The following is a 14,738-nucleotide window of genomic DNA, read 5'->3' as shown; positions in this document are numbered from 1 at the left end:
AAGAGGGGCATAGCACACGACGGAGATCATTCATATGACATTATTTGACACTGAAAAGGAGGTGTCATAGTGTCCTGCCTTCTCAGCCCAGTTGGCATATTTCCCAGATCCGCAACACCAAACTTCAGAGCTCTGACTTAATTATTAATTTGATCTCAGTTAACACATCTACCCAATAAGAAGACATTTTAGTCCAGCATACACTCCAAACACATTCAGTTCACTATATTCCACGTCTGCCAACAGAACTCCCTAAATCCCACATGCTGCTTTTTGAAATAGTGTTTTAAAATACACCACATTCTTAATTATGTTTCTAATCATCTGTAACTATCAGTCATGTTGCTTTCGAATGAGCCCTTCATGTCTACATAGGGAGAAGCCCACCATGTTTCTACAATAGCCCAGAAGGGACAGTTACTGGCTCTAGAGAGGGCCTTTCAAATTTTCACATAGAATTTTCTGCCACTACGCATTAGAAAGGGAGAGGTATTCAGTTTGTTGCAGCTCGCAACTTCACCAGTAGATGTCACTAAATCCTCTACACTGGCCCTTTAACACCAGAACAGATAATGATAAATAATGATAAAATCTCACTATTGGCTGTTCTACTCCTCCACATGTTGAGTTTCATTTATCTTTGCTTTTATTTTTCAGTTTTTCAAGTGAGATTGTGCACTTCATCATTTAACACAATATGAAATGTCAAACTTAACACCTAGTGAATATAAAATCTGCCGAGGTGATCCCATTCATACATTTTACGAATGTTTTTCTTGTCTGTGGCTCAGCATTTGTCATTGAGGAAGAAAAGCAAAACAAAGGAAAAATACAAACTTTTTCCCCCATTAATGAAAACTTAAAATATTAAACAATTTTGTTGTGTGCGTGAAGGAAATTCCACTTGATGGTTTTTCATCATTCTGGTCATTTTGTTTTGTTTCGGTACCACAGAAGTCTTTGGTCACTTCAATCACTCCACATTTTAGAGCTTTGAATATTTTTCCAGTGTACTGCTCAAGAGTAGAACACACTTTATTGTACTTGACTATACTTGATTTATAATTGAGCACTTAGCCATTTTTGAAAGCTATTCTGAAAATACTTTTACTGATATCATGATATTGATTTAACCCATATAGTTCTTTCCTAAGACAAAGTATCTGTTCAAATGAATAACTTGTTGCTGATAGTTGTGTATGAGAATTTAGAAATCTTACATAGGCATGTAAGTTGATGCTGCTGCTGCTGCTGCTATATTCATTGGGATTTTTCTTCTGTGTAATTAACATGTCTGTCTTTCATCCACAGGGAGAGGAAACCTGCTCCAGCACTGATACCTCAGAAAAGCCAGACAGTACAGGTCCAGGTGAGACACGTGCACTTAACTACTCTTACATTAGTAAAACCCCGAGTTTCCTGGTGAAGACAGAAAGGCAACTGAACCAGAAACCAAAGCAGAACCCTTGACATCCCATTATATCATTTGAAATCATGTCTCTCCACTGGATTACATTTCCCCATGTAGTCTGACAAGAGGTGCTTTCTCATGACTAAACCCATTCCATCTTCCTGATGAAGATGTAATTTTACCGCTGCTCTTCAGAGGACCAACATGGTTAAATATGTGAAATGAGTTTTGGTAGTTTTCATGGTGCTCACTGTCTCAGTGGGTCCATTTATTGGCGGTGTAATTGATGAAGGACCCTCTGGAGAAATAGACAGGAAGACTCACTGTTCTAATGTAAATCAGGAAACAGATAATATTCTTTCAAAGTTGGTATTCCAATCATGATGGTGCTTCAAGGCAGAATATTCAGGCGAAGACGTGGTGTGAGTCTGTGTTTTCAGCTACGAGCAAATGAAATCTTAAAACATCAGGGGCCACAGTTAAAACAGCCCAGTGTACTGCAAACTCACTGTATAAGGAGAGTTGGAATGATAATACTTTATACTGTTTTGATCCCACATAGGCAAATTCTTTCTCTGCATTTCACCCATCCATTTGTTCACACAGTAGTGTGTACACTCGAAGCAGTGTGCTGCCACTTGTGTAGCACTCAGGGAGCAATTTTCTCAAGGCACCTCAGCCATGGACAGGGGGGATGTGAACCTGTGTCACCACAGAGAGCATTAATATGGAAACAGATCACTGACATTATCACTGACACAGAAAATGAGAAGGCATAGGGTCACATACAGTGTTTAACCAAAGCTTGCAGGTCCTTCACTCAGGATTGTACACTGATATTTTAAGGGTCCTTATGATTCATGACTTAAATTTACACAGAGCCAGGATGCTCTCTGGGAAGGGTGGGTCTTCTGCTCATTTATGATATATTGGTAACAGTAAAGAAGATAATAGAACGAAGTGCTCCAAACTAAATTAATATACAGAATAAAAACTGCCTTAGGTTCAAATGAGATTTTCCAGTATTTCACATTTTTCATTGTTGTGTCTCCAACACAAAGTCAATCATTTCATTATATACATTTCCTAAATTATTTTTATCCTTTTCATTATATTTAGGGGCAATTTATTCAACCATTTCCTGGGCATTGCTTTTGTACTACCTGCCAATAAACTGTCCAGTCTTTTCAGCCCAGGACAGATAACCCTTTGTTACCAAAGCTGCTTCTCTAATCACTTCCCCACAGCACCCCCAGTCTTTTATTATGCATGTTTGGATTCTGTGTCAATAAAGTAAAGTATGCACAGTATGAGTGCATCCTAAACAAAATCATAAAATACCATTCAAGTACAAACCACACTGTGTTGGTAGGATGAGTATAAAAGGTCAACCCTTAATTTAAGCAATACTCCTGATTTTGAAGATGAATTCATTTAAACCTCTTATAAACCTTGTAGCAACTAAACTAAATGCATGTCCAACATCCTGATTCGTCTCTTCTCTACAGACTCCCAGATGTCAGGTGACTTGTGCGCTCAGGACGGAACTCTGGTCACGACGACGACAGCAGGAACCGGGACCGGGGTGGCGTCTCTCCATGTCGTGCAGGCCCGGCCTCTCTGGCCCACCGGTCCCGCACTGACGGCGCGTTTACGCCGCCTGATCACCGCCTACCAGCGCTTCACACTACGCCGCGAGCCGCTGCTCAGGCACGACTTTCTGCTTCACGACGGCCTCGTTGGCATGGGGATGGGAGGAGCCGGAGCTCATAGTCATCACGCTGGAGGGCCGCTGGCTTGGCAGCTGGGCGAAGAGCTGAGGAGGTGTTCTGTGGTCGCCACAGAGCCCGACCCCTTGTTTCTGGAGTGGCAGCGAAGGTAACAGTGTTGGAAATGACAAATTCACATCTGATTTAAATCACAAGATTCTAAGTTTGGTCTGCGTTTCTGCAATCTTCAGTTCTTGAACTTGTCACTTAATATGATCAGACTAGCCGGCAAATTAAAAGGTTTAAACATATAGCTGTGCATATTTAAAATGCTAAATTGTTCCAAAATTGGTACTGCATGTCTAATTCACATGAAAACTAAGTTATTATGATTACTGACAAAATCTGCTTTTCTGAATGTGCGTTCATTTGTGTCCTTCCTCATTTTGAGTTTCTTCTTGAACATTTTCTTTTTCTGTCTTTTTTCTTTTGTTTTACCCACATTTTGTTTGTTTCTGTCCGTTTTTGTCGTGTTTAAGGTGGACTCGCCGAGAGCAAGCTGATTTTTACCGCACAGTGTCGTCATTTGGGGTGGTGTATGACTCGGAGAGGAAAACATTTGACTGGTCCCAGTTCAGAGCACTGGCCCGACTGGAGAGGAAGACGGACGAGAGTTTGGAGAGATACTTCAACTCCTTCGTCAACATGTGCAGAACTGCCTGCAAGCTCCCTCCCAGGAAGGAAGAAGGTACTGTACATGGTAAACTAATCTTAACATGCCTGCAAGGTTTTCTCAGACATCAGTGATGGACGGCGCTTACGGCTGATTGGCTGCAAGTCCAGGCTTGTCTGCCAAAACCAGCAGTAGAACACTGCTTTAAGTACATTTTAGTGTTTTTAGTGTCATTCTTGTGTCCTGGTAGTAAGAGGTTCTTGCAGCAGACCTCATGATTTGTCTGTACACCTCATAACTGGGAGCTTTACTGACCTCTTCTGGTGGGAAGATTCATTTGCTCTCTATTAAAAGTTCATCTACATTCAATTTAGTTTCCAGAGTCACTTAACAAATACAATCTTTGTTAATGAATCATGTCAAATGGGCAGTAATCCTATATGTAACCCCCAAATGAGTGTAAACTGGGTTCATTTCTCATCTTCTAACCAAAACATCAGGCTCAAGAAACATATTTTAATGAAGAGTGGGCAGCACAACAGCCCACAGCCATTTAAAGCTGCTACAGGATAAAGTGCAAACTTATCAAAGACAGAGGGGGTTTTGCACAAACTTATTTATCTTCTTTTTCCCATCCCCTTTCTTTCATCTGTGTGTCTTTCATATCATCTCGTCATGCCTCCCTCTGGTTTCTTCCAGGGTTGGTAGATCCTGCTGTGCTTGTGGAGCCTCTGACTGAAGAGAGAGCGGCGAGGACGTTATATCGCATCGAGCTGCTGCGCAAGATCAGAGAGCAGGTTGGCCCTTTGAAGAAACGAACACCATCATAAATACTATCATATACATAGACACCTCAAAATGGTCTCTAAACAAACGACTGTGTTACGTCTGAGTTCATTCATCTGATTTATTTCATTGGTGATGGAGGCTCAAATGAAACTTAATGGTGTCTCTTCGCATTTTATGTCAAGTACGGTTCCCTTCTTTAAAATAACGTCTTTTCAGTGACTCAAATCAAAGTCTGTAGATAAATATCCTTAAACCTGTGTAAGAATCATTTAAAACGGGAACTCCCTACGCCCTAGCCTACATCTTTGTAAACATTTACACTTGTACGCTGGAGTGTTGGGATCATTCTGTAATGCAGCTCAAATGCTAGTTGGACTGAGCAGCTCATGCTGAGTTGTAGTTAATAAATGCTGAATAACAGTTCATTTTACTGAAATCACTGCAGTGTCGTAGAGACAGAAGACATTTGAGCAGATGTTTTGTGTGGGTGACAAAAGTAAAGAGAATTTTCGGTGTCACTGTGTAATGTGGATGAGGAGCTGCAGTTTGGACCAGTCGCAAACGCCGCTATGTGGAGTCTTCTGGGGGGAGGTGCATGTCAGGTTATGGCATAGAAGCATTAAAGTAGCTTGACTCACTACTTTTGTTGCATCCTGTCAAAAGAAAATGTAGTGCTGATGTATAAAACACATTTTATTAAAGAAGAAAAACAAGTGAAAAACATTTCTTAAAAATAAACATATGAGCTATTACCCGTGAGTGTTTTTGAAATTGCTGGAACGAAACAAATGAGAGCGTCTCATTACCATGGTTCTTGTGTAAGTGTGACACTTTCCTCCATACAGTTGCTGTGTGTTGAAAAGCTTTGAACACAGTAAAACACACAGTAAAAAAGCCCTAGAACATGTTTAGTGGCACTCTCATGTCAAATGATGGCACCTCCTAGTAGCCTAACTTATTGATAACATTTATGACCTATCTAAGTCATTTTGTAACTGAGTCTGTAAATAATGAGACTGAAGTTAGATAGGAAACATGACCAGTTAATGCAAACTAAAAGTAGCTTGGTCTAGTAACCTGCATGTCTCTCTCTCAGGTTCTCCGTCACCCGTTGCTCTCAGCCCGCCTCCAGCTGTGCCGCCCCTCCCTCTACCTTCCTGTCTGGTGGGAGTCTGGCAAACACGACCGGGACCTCCTCATTGGGGCGGCACGCCATGGCTTGAGCCGCACCGACTTCTACATTCTGAACGACCCCCAGCTGAGCTTCCTAGAGGCTCACAGGAACTACGTCAGAGGGCACCCATCCCACGTTCATCCCCAAAGTCATCATCACCCTCACCATCCGGGCCTGGCGACTCACCCTGGCATCTCTCCCTCCTCCTCGTCACACCCGCAGCTGCCTCATCCTCACTGCTGTCTGTACGATTCAGGTCTTGGTCGTCACTCCCCTCAGCCTCCTGAATACCCCCACCAGTCATCTCACCACCACCATCACCACCACCACCAGCACCCTGTGCCTCAATCTGCTCCCTCCCCTTCCTCCTCCTCGTCCTCTTCATCTCACCCTCACCTTCACCCTCCCCCACTGGATGCCCACGATTCGGCTTCACCAAGTCTGGGTATGGTTCCTGGGCCACGGGGAGATTTCCTCGACTGTCCTCCTTTGGATGAAACCCTGGAGCTGGGTGCGCTGCAGCATGATGCCATGTCGGCTGATGCGCTACACGGAGGAAAGGTGTCCAAAGATGCCCTCAACGGTTTCCCATTTAACTCGGCTGCAGGAGGTCAAAGCATGCTCAACTCATACGGTGTGGGGGGTACAGACCTGGACTCAAAACTAAGGAGTGACGTGCTTGTCGGTGAGCAGGGGTCGTCTGAGGAAACAGGCCTGATGGCACCATCAGTGGAGCTGGATCAGTTACAGGTATGTGCTGTGCTGCAGTGATCTATTTGGGTGTTTAGATAATAGTTACATAATAAATTTCAGACAAATGATTGACACCTTGACTATTTGTCAGTTATCTTTTTCTCTGATTAACTAATTTAATAAGAGACTAATCATTTCAGCTGTTCAGATTTTTCACAAAGGCTTTCTTTACTAATTTTCTCATGGATTTCTTTATTTTTTACATCACATCCATCCATGTGTTTATTTGCACATTGTTGTCTTTCGTTCTGCCACAACCTCCATTCCTGCAGGCTCCCTGGGACAGTACAGACCACACCAGTCCTGCTCACCACATGTTCAATGAATCTGATCCCATCCTGGGCCCCTCTGCTCTGGAGACGGGCTTTCTAGAGGAGGAGGACGAGGAGGCACAGGGGGGAGACAGAGGAGGAGAGGAAGGTGGAACGCTGGAGGAGTGTTTAGGACTCCCGCCCTCATCCTCTCCGTCCCATCCTTCAGCAGAAGACTCCGTTGAGCCGCTGTCCTCAAGTTACATGCTCTTTAAGGTTGGTTTCACCATCCTGCACCAATGGGGTAACATTAGCAACTTAGAAAATAAATGGAATTATATATTTTATTTCAAATATTAGTTCAACATCATTTAAAAAATCTGAATTACAGCCACGAAGTAACAATATTCTGAGACCCATCTGTATTGCATTGTTAGTGGGGAAGACATTAGACAAACTTGCAAAATAGCTCTGAAATCTTTTGCATTATTATATTAAAAAGAAAAAAAGTCAAAGTGGAAAAACATATTTTGTGGATTACTGAAACTGAGTCAAGTCTTGTAGTAATGTATATGTGAATACAGCTTTTACATTTTTGGGATCATATTCCTCCATGAGATCTACACAATCCATTGGCTTGTCATTTTATTTCCATTTCAAGCATAAAGCAAAATAATTCGTTGGACCACCTTTAGTTTTGATTACAGCACGCATTCGCTGTGGCATTGTTTCGATAAGCTTCTTCAATGTCACAAGATTTCTTTCCATCCAGTGTTGCATTCATTTTTCACCAAGATCTTGTATTGATGATGGGAGAGTCTGACCACTGTGCAAAACCTTCTCCAACACATCCCAAAGATTCTCAATGGGGTTAAGGTCTGGAATCTGTGGTGGCCAATCCATGTGTGAAAATGATGTCTCATGCTCCCTGAACTACTCTTTCACAATTTGAGCCCCATGAATCCTGGCATTGTCATCTTGGAATATGCCCATGTCATCAGGGGAAGAAAAAATCCACTGATGATCCTTCTCAAACAGACTAACATCTTTTCCATGAACACGGGATATGTCTTTCGACACGGTTGTTTAAGAAATGAGAAGCTTAAGAATGAGTGAAATAACTTCACACTTTTTTGTTTACTACATAATTCCATATGTGTTCATTCATAGTTTTGGTGTCTTCAGTGAGAAATGAGAGGGTGTGTCCAAACTTTTGACTGGTAGTGTATGAGAAACTTGACTGCTCATTACTTGTTCTTCTTTCATGTCGCCATGGTTCTGTAACAATGGTAGCAGTAGCAATACATTGATGTGAGACAGCAGCTCTTTGCACAGTATTATACTGTGCCTCAAATGATGATTTTAATTGCATATGGAATGCAGAACTGAGATACAATCAGATCACAAATGTTCACTGGAGACGCATGTGGAGGTGCGTTTTAATGCTAGCTATGACCTTCTTAAAGCTGCCTACTTGAGATCAAATGCAAGTTAATGCCAGGTCTAAAGAGGGCCTCTCTAAATCTAACTCTTTTGTTTTGTATGTTCAGGACATCGGTGTGAACGAGGAACCCAGTGCCGATCAAACAGACCTGTCGGCGAGCCCCCCTCTGCCCTATGTCCCCCCGCCTCCCATGTCGCTGTCTGACATCACTGCTCACGAGCCGCAGGATGGGCTGGGTCACTCTGACGTCTCTGAGGGCCTGACCAATCCTGTGGAGGAAGGAGAGGACCGGGAGGGGGGTGCCGGTTTTGAGTTTGATGACAAGGAGGAAGATGAGGTGGAGGATTTGTCAAGGCAGACCATGGAGCAGAATGTAGAGACACAAAGAGATATAGGTCTGGAAGGAGAGGAATGTAGCACACAGCAAGGTATGTTTAAAGTATCCAGCATAGGCCTTTACTTTTACAAGTGTGACCACAAATATCATGCATAAATATTGTATTAGTAAAGTTATCAAAGATATAGAAGCAAAATAATTGTATAACATACATTATTTAATGCTTACTGAGTCGTTATGTCTCCTTAGTATTTCTGTTTTATTTGTTTATTAGTTTTTTTTCAGTCAGTCCTGTGAAAGCAGGACCAGTTCTAAATTTGCAAAGTCATGTTTTGAGGTTTATATACCAAATACAGAATCACAAAAAGTTAAAGTCTTTGCTACCTTAAAGCCCACTTCATACTATCTGAATACCTCTGCATGCCCACCACTATTCCCTCCGTCTTGTTTTGGCCTAGTGCAGAGTGGGAAATACTAATGTTGCCTCAAACTGTTTTATATCTTGATGTTGTATGCTCCCAGGTGCAGACCAAAGTTTGGAAGTCTTGAATCCACCCGTAGTACTGCCAGAGATGGATGAAATAGGGCCACAAGCGAACCTGGGTGAACAGGACGAAAGGACGGAGGTCTTAAACCAAGTGACTCAAGACCTGCAGGAGCACTTTGATCAATCAGAGAATAAAGACGACTTACCCCAAGATGTGCACCCCTATCTTGGAAAGCTAGAACAGGAGGGTAGCCTTGTGTGTCCTGAGTCTATTGAAGAGCCCGTAGAGGAGGTGGACGGGTTGATTTTGTATCAGACAGTGGAAGAACAGACTGTGGAAAACTCCCTCGACGCTGACCCGTTAATGGGCAATGCAACTGGCGAGTTTGTACAAATGGAAGGAATTCCACAAAAATCCATCGAGGGCGGTCCAGTGGGTCACACAGATCTTGCAGATCAAGTGGATGAAATCTCAGAAGGACAGGTGGAACATGTTTCCTCTATTGATGTTCCAGTTGTGCAATATTGCGATGAAAATGCCAAAACCACAGAGATGGAGTTGGAGAACATTTACTCAGAATATGCACAGCCTTCCTGTCCTGCTGTCCCATCCCCTACAGTACCATCAAAGTCCTCTGAAACCACCAGAGAGAGTGATGGCAGAGCTGGAGCCAGCACAGAAAACTCAACGGATCAGGATGAAAACTTGAACTTACCAGATGGTAGCAGAGATTGTAGGAACAGAGCCTTGATATTCTCCCTTGATCAAGACAGAAAAGACAATCTGCTTGATCAAAATGAATTTAAAATAACCCCAACTCTCCCTGTAAACAGCACTGACAAAATGCCATCTGATCTTTTACCAGGGGGTGATGTTGAGAAGGAACCAGAGCAATTGGTGCTACCAGTCAAGGTAGAGGAGACCAAGATGGAAATTGTTGACGATGCTTGCCCTGATAGTTCTCAACAGGCTCATTTGTTTTCCTACCCTGTAAAGGCAGAAGACTTGGTCACAAAAACTGAGCAGTTACACTCCCCTGTTAAATTTGAAACACTGGAGGCTAAACCTGAAGATCTGAGCCTTCCTGTGAAGCCTGAGAACTTAGACACTAAACCTGAAGTTCTCCAATTTGTAGCCTACTCAGATGGCAGCGAAGACAAACCTGAAGTCAAACCATTAGTTTTGGGGTTTACGGCTTATCCAGCTGGTGCCAAGCTTAAGACTGAAACGAAACCTGAAAGTTTGAGGTTAACAGCCTTTGCTGACACATCTGCCATCAAGCCTGAAGCAAAGACCGAGTGCCTGGGTTTCACGACATACCCAGACAGCTCTGAGATAAAACCTGAGGCCAAGCCAGAGTTTAGCTCTTTATCTGAGGTCAAAGCCGAGACGAAACAAGAGATGTTGGAGGCAGACAGCACAGTCCTGACTCCGAAGGTTGAGCAGGCAGATGGGCTAGTCGACGCATCGGAAAGCTCGATGGTGAAAGGCCAAGTGAAGGAGGAGAGGCCAAGTACACCAGGTAAGAACAGTCCAAAAAAGCTCATTCAGTAATCAATCAATTCATTGTCAAATTGTATTGACTTTAAAACCAATTTAAAATGGTCAATTAACACAGACATCTTTCAAGCACATTGTTGAGTTGAGACCTTTTATTCTCTTCCATAGTGGTGGATACTTATCCAGGCAGTCCCAGGTTTGCAGCTCCTATTTCCATATGTGAGTTTCCTGACAGTCTCCATGAAACCAGGGAGCCAACCATCGCTCAGCTGTTACAGGAAAAAGCACTGTACTCGTTCTCTGAGTGGCCCAAGGTAAAGTGTGGTTCATGACTATAGTTCTGTTCATGTGGTTTTTAGAATGACATGACATGTTTAGTTTTTGTGTAAATGTTTATCCTCTCATCCAAGATAAAAAAAAAACGTTTCTAGTAGCAAAAAAAAAAACTATTCTTGCAAAATATCCCTTTCCCTTATCAAGGCTACACTAGTTGTGTTCAGTTTTCATTCATTTTAAGCCATAAATATTCTCATTGTAAGATTTCATCCCAATCACAAGCGTATTTTATGCTTCCACAACATGAGCAGCCAATTAGAGAGAGCAAAGGCTGTATTGAAAAGGTGGATACAACTGCCTGGTCTGGTCTAGGTGGGTGCTACATGTCTAAGTAACATCCACATTAATGCCAGGTCCAAAAGTTTCCCAGCAGAACACTGAATTGTCACAAGATGGTCAATGTTTTTTACTTCTCCTGTCAGTGGTTTTAAAATCATGGCTGTTCGGTGTACAGTCTGAGTGGTACAGTCTGAGTGGTACAGTCTGAGTGAGCCCAATGTTCTGTTGTAATGAGCACAGCTTAGAAAGTGCAAACAAGCCGCTTTTCAAGATCAGTTTTTATTTTTGTGTCACTTCACAGTCTGTCAGTGTGTCTAATTTAGCTGCATCCTTTCTTCATGTGTTGCTCCCTGTAGGACCGAGTCATTATCAACCGCCTGGACAGCATCTGCCATGCCATCCTAAAGGGGAAATGGCCTTCGTCAAGCGAGCAGTATGACTCACCGGGCTCCCTGGCTGCCAACTCCTGCCTGGCCAACAGCTTAGCCCAGCACCACCAACACCGAGCAGGTTACCTCCCCACCACGGCCTCAGGCTCCGTCCCAGGCCAGGCTAGAGTCCAGCAGGCGAATCCTGGACTAGGGTTTTCCATCCCTCCCCCTCTCACAAGACTACCTAAGGTGAGAACATACCTGGGACCTGATGAATGAATGGACTCCCTTTGTTTGTACATATCAATGTATCTATCATATGTCTACATTTATCTCTTTCTCATACCATGGTTCATACAAGTGGTGTCCAGTTTGCTTAAAGTGCTAATATTTATAGACCCTATGTAGATAGTAAATTGATGATGATGTACAGTCTAATATCTAAATCAAGAATCCTCCTAAATCAATACAGTCTCATCACATCAGGTTTTATTTATTAAAAATATATATTTTTTATTATTAATCAGAATAACTAAAGCTGCCAAAAAGTTTGGGTATAAAATGAATGATAGTAACTCACACATGTAATGGGGTGATTTGGAAAGTAGTAGTGACATCAGAACCAGGGATAGTAATTCTAAACCACATGACGTCTCCAGGTAAAACTAATCCTGTGCGAATAGGGCTTCAGATGTTAAATGTAAAGCAGGTTATATTAGGTTTGTTGCACTGGGCACCTCTAGTTCACACCATTGCTTTGTTGCTTACTTGTCAAGTTGACTGTCTTTGTAATGTGTACTGTTGATATTATATATGTGGATATTAGACTTGGGAAGAAAAATAATATGTATTATTTACTCCCAATATGTAGTCTGACCTGACACCTAGCATTAAATCAAATGGATTGTTTGCTCACTAGAGACCAGAGAACACATGGTCGTGAGCTCTTTGTTTGACTCGATATCTCATACGTTTGAGGTAAACGACTGAAGCAGCTTACAAAGATAACATATCAGTCTCATAAAGTCTAAAAACCTTTCTGAATATCTATTTTACCCAGGTCTAGTTGACAGCTGCCACTGTGTTGTGTCTCAGTCCATATGTATGTTTAACAAAGTCATCATCTCTTTCCCATTCTTGTCTACCCCTCACCCACCCTGTCCACCTTGACAGTACGTGCCGCGGGGCGGCTCATGCGGGCGCGGAGCTTGGCGCCTCACCTCCTTGCCTCTCTTACAGGAGAGGCTCGTGGCTCCTCCCTTCCTCCCTGAGCTCAAACGAGCGGGAGGTCGGAGGTCTTTCGACTATGAAGCCGCTGCTGCAGCTGCAGCTGCCAAGGTTTTAGCTGGGAAATCAGCGTCATCATCGTCTTGCCACACTGCTGCCAACACAAGCTCCAGTGGTGAGAAAGTGCCGGTGGTGGCCCCGACGTCTCACCGCACTGGAGCCTTGTTGATAAATGGCTGGCAAGAAGCAGCCATTGATCTAACCAAGTCTTCGGGAGAAATAAGCACCACTAGTGGCATTGGGACAAATGAAGCTGTGGTTGCACCAGGAATCAGCCACCACAGTGCTGGGGCTGGCAGCAGTCATAAACTGCCGCCACCGCCTCCCATCACAGCTCCACTACAAGGCTCTGTGGGCATCGACATGGCCGGGATACTGCAGGCCGGGCTCATCCATCCTGTAACGGGACAGATAGTTAACGGGAGCCTGAGGGGAGATGATTCATTGAGGAGGAGGAGAGGGAGGAGGAGAAATGTGGAGGCTCTGTACTCTGAGTTCACCAAGAGCCGAGGACTGCACCTCTCTGAGACACAGGTGGGTAGAGGGAGGAGGGCCTTTCAACGTGAGGGCAGGTATGATTGTTGTATGTGCATCAGAGTTAGAGTGAGAAAAACCTCACGACGGGCATTTGGGGTAAAACAGTCAGATTGGGTTTGGGGGAAAATGTTAAAACGTCTGCCTGTGTGTGGTTCTCTCCATCTACAGGGCCGAGTGGAGGTGATCAGCCACTCCTCTGTCTCCTCCTCCACCTCCTCGCCATCCCCCTCTCCCTCAGAACGACCTGCAGGCCCTCCTACACCATCCTCTTCTTCTACTCCCACGCCCACCCAGACGCCTCCTCAGCCAGAGATCGTGGCCATCGACAGAGAGGCAGCCAGCAAAGGTCTGATCGAGTGGCTGAGACAGAATCCTGGCTACAGCATGGATCTTCCGGCGTTCGCTCACGTACGTCTGAAGGCTTGTGTCATGGTTGTTTTTGTGTATCTTAAGGATTCTGAGGTGCTTTTTTTCTGAGCATGAAGCATTTGCTGTTGTTTGCTGCAGCTACAGTGACATTCACATAATGCATAAAGTCAAATTAAGAAGGATCTTGTGATTTTGTCTCTGCGCAGTCTGGAGCAGGTCTGTTACATGGTTTTGTGGAACGTCCAAAACAGAGGAGGCATCGTTGTAAAGATCCCACTAAGCTGGATATTAACTCTTTGACGGGGGAGGAGAGGGTCCCTGTTGTGCACCGAGGCACCGGACGCAGGGTAGTTAAAAAAAAATAATAATTGGAAACACGCAATGAACAAAGTTGTAAAAACTGGAGAAATCTTAAATATGAATAGTATTGTTGTTGTAATATTGCCCTAATTTTCTCACTTTGTAGCTTGGAGGTGCTATGGCTCCTGCAATAAAGGAGCTTTCCAGGTGGCTGGATGCAAACTCAGAGTACTACGTGGCTCCAGACTGGGCTGATGTGGTCAAACACTCTGTAAGTAATGTTAGCATAATGCTGCTGCTTGTTGTGGTTGTAACTGAATGTCCCTTAACATTTTCTCAAACGCCAAAATATTTCTTTTTATACTCTGTCAATCCCAGATACACTACCGGTCAAAAGTTTTAGAACACCACACTTTTTCCAGTTTTTTACTGAAAATTACTCAGTTTAGTGTCTCATTCCACTCTGAAATGAAAGCATAGAACAAATAAGCAATTTGAGTTGGAAAATAAATCATGGAATCAATTTATAGACCAAAATGTATTCTACACTATTGACTCATCAAAGTAGCCACCTTTGGCAGATATAACAGCTGGACACACTAGTGGCATTCTTTCTACAATAGAAATCAAATATTCTTCAGAAAGTTCTTCCCAAGTCTGTTGCAGAAGTTCCCATAAATGTGTGGCACTTGTAGGTTGCCTGGCTTTCACTCTTCTGTCCAGTTCATCC

General features: G+C 43.4%; 1 protein-coding gene across 2 annotated transcripts in view; it reads left to right on the top strand.

Moving 5' to 3' along the window:
• chd6 (chromodomain helicase DNA binding protein 6) overlaps positions 1 to 14,738 on the top strand; it is a 102,583-nt gene that overhangs the window by 84,643 nt on the left and 3,202 nt on the right. For both annotated transcript variants that reach the window (XM_084543169.1, XM_084543168.1), the window contains exons 31-44: positions 1,312 to 1,369; positions 2,920 to 3,289; positions 3,660 to 3,868; positions 4,493 to 4,590; positions 5,679 to 6,506; positions 6,782 to 7,036; positions 8,311 to 8,632; positions 9,064 to 10,551; positions 10,698 to 10,843; positions 11,501 to 11,764; positions 12,689 to 13,336; positions 13,508 to 13,747; positions 13,915 to 14,055; positions 14,175 to 14,279. In XM_084543169.1, the coding sequence (XP_084399295.1) occupies positions 1,312 to 1,369; positions 2,920 to 3,289; positions 3,660 to 3,868; positions 4,493 to 4,590; positions 5,679 to 6,506; positions 6,782 to 7,036; positions 8,311 to 8,632; positions 9,064 to 10,551; positions 10,698 to 10,843; positions 11,501 to 11,764; positions 12,689 to 13,336; positions 13,508 to 13,747; positions 13,915 to 14,055; positions 14,175 to 14,279 (5,172 nt within the window). The remainder of the gene's footprint in view (positions 1 to 1,311; positions 1,370 to 2,919; positions 3,290 to 3,659; positions 3,869 to 4,492; positions 4,591 to 5,678; positions 6,507 to 6,781; positions 7,037 to 8,310; positions 8,633 to 9,063; positions 10,552 to 10,697; positions 10,844 to 11,500; positions 11,765 to 12,688; positions 13,337 to 13,507; positions 13,748 to 13,914; positions 14,056 to 14,174; positions 14,280 to 14,738) is intronic.

This window comes from Chelon labrosus (genome assembly GCF_963514085.1).
Source record: "Chelon labrosus genome assembly, chromosome: 4".
Classification (NCBI taxonomy): domain Eukaryota; kingdom Metazoa; phylum Chordata; class Actinopteri; order Mugiliformes; family Mugilidae; genus Chelon; species Chelon labrosus.
The sequence above is the reverse complement of the archived record's forward strand: the minus strand, read 5'-3'. Positions and strand labels throughout refer to the sequence as shown.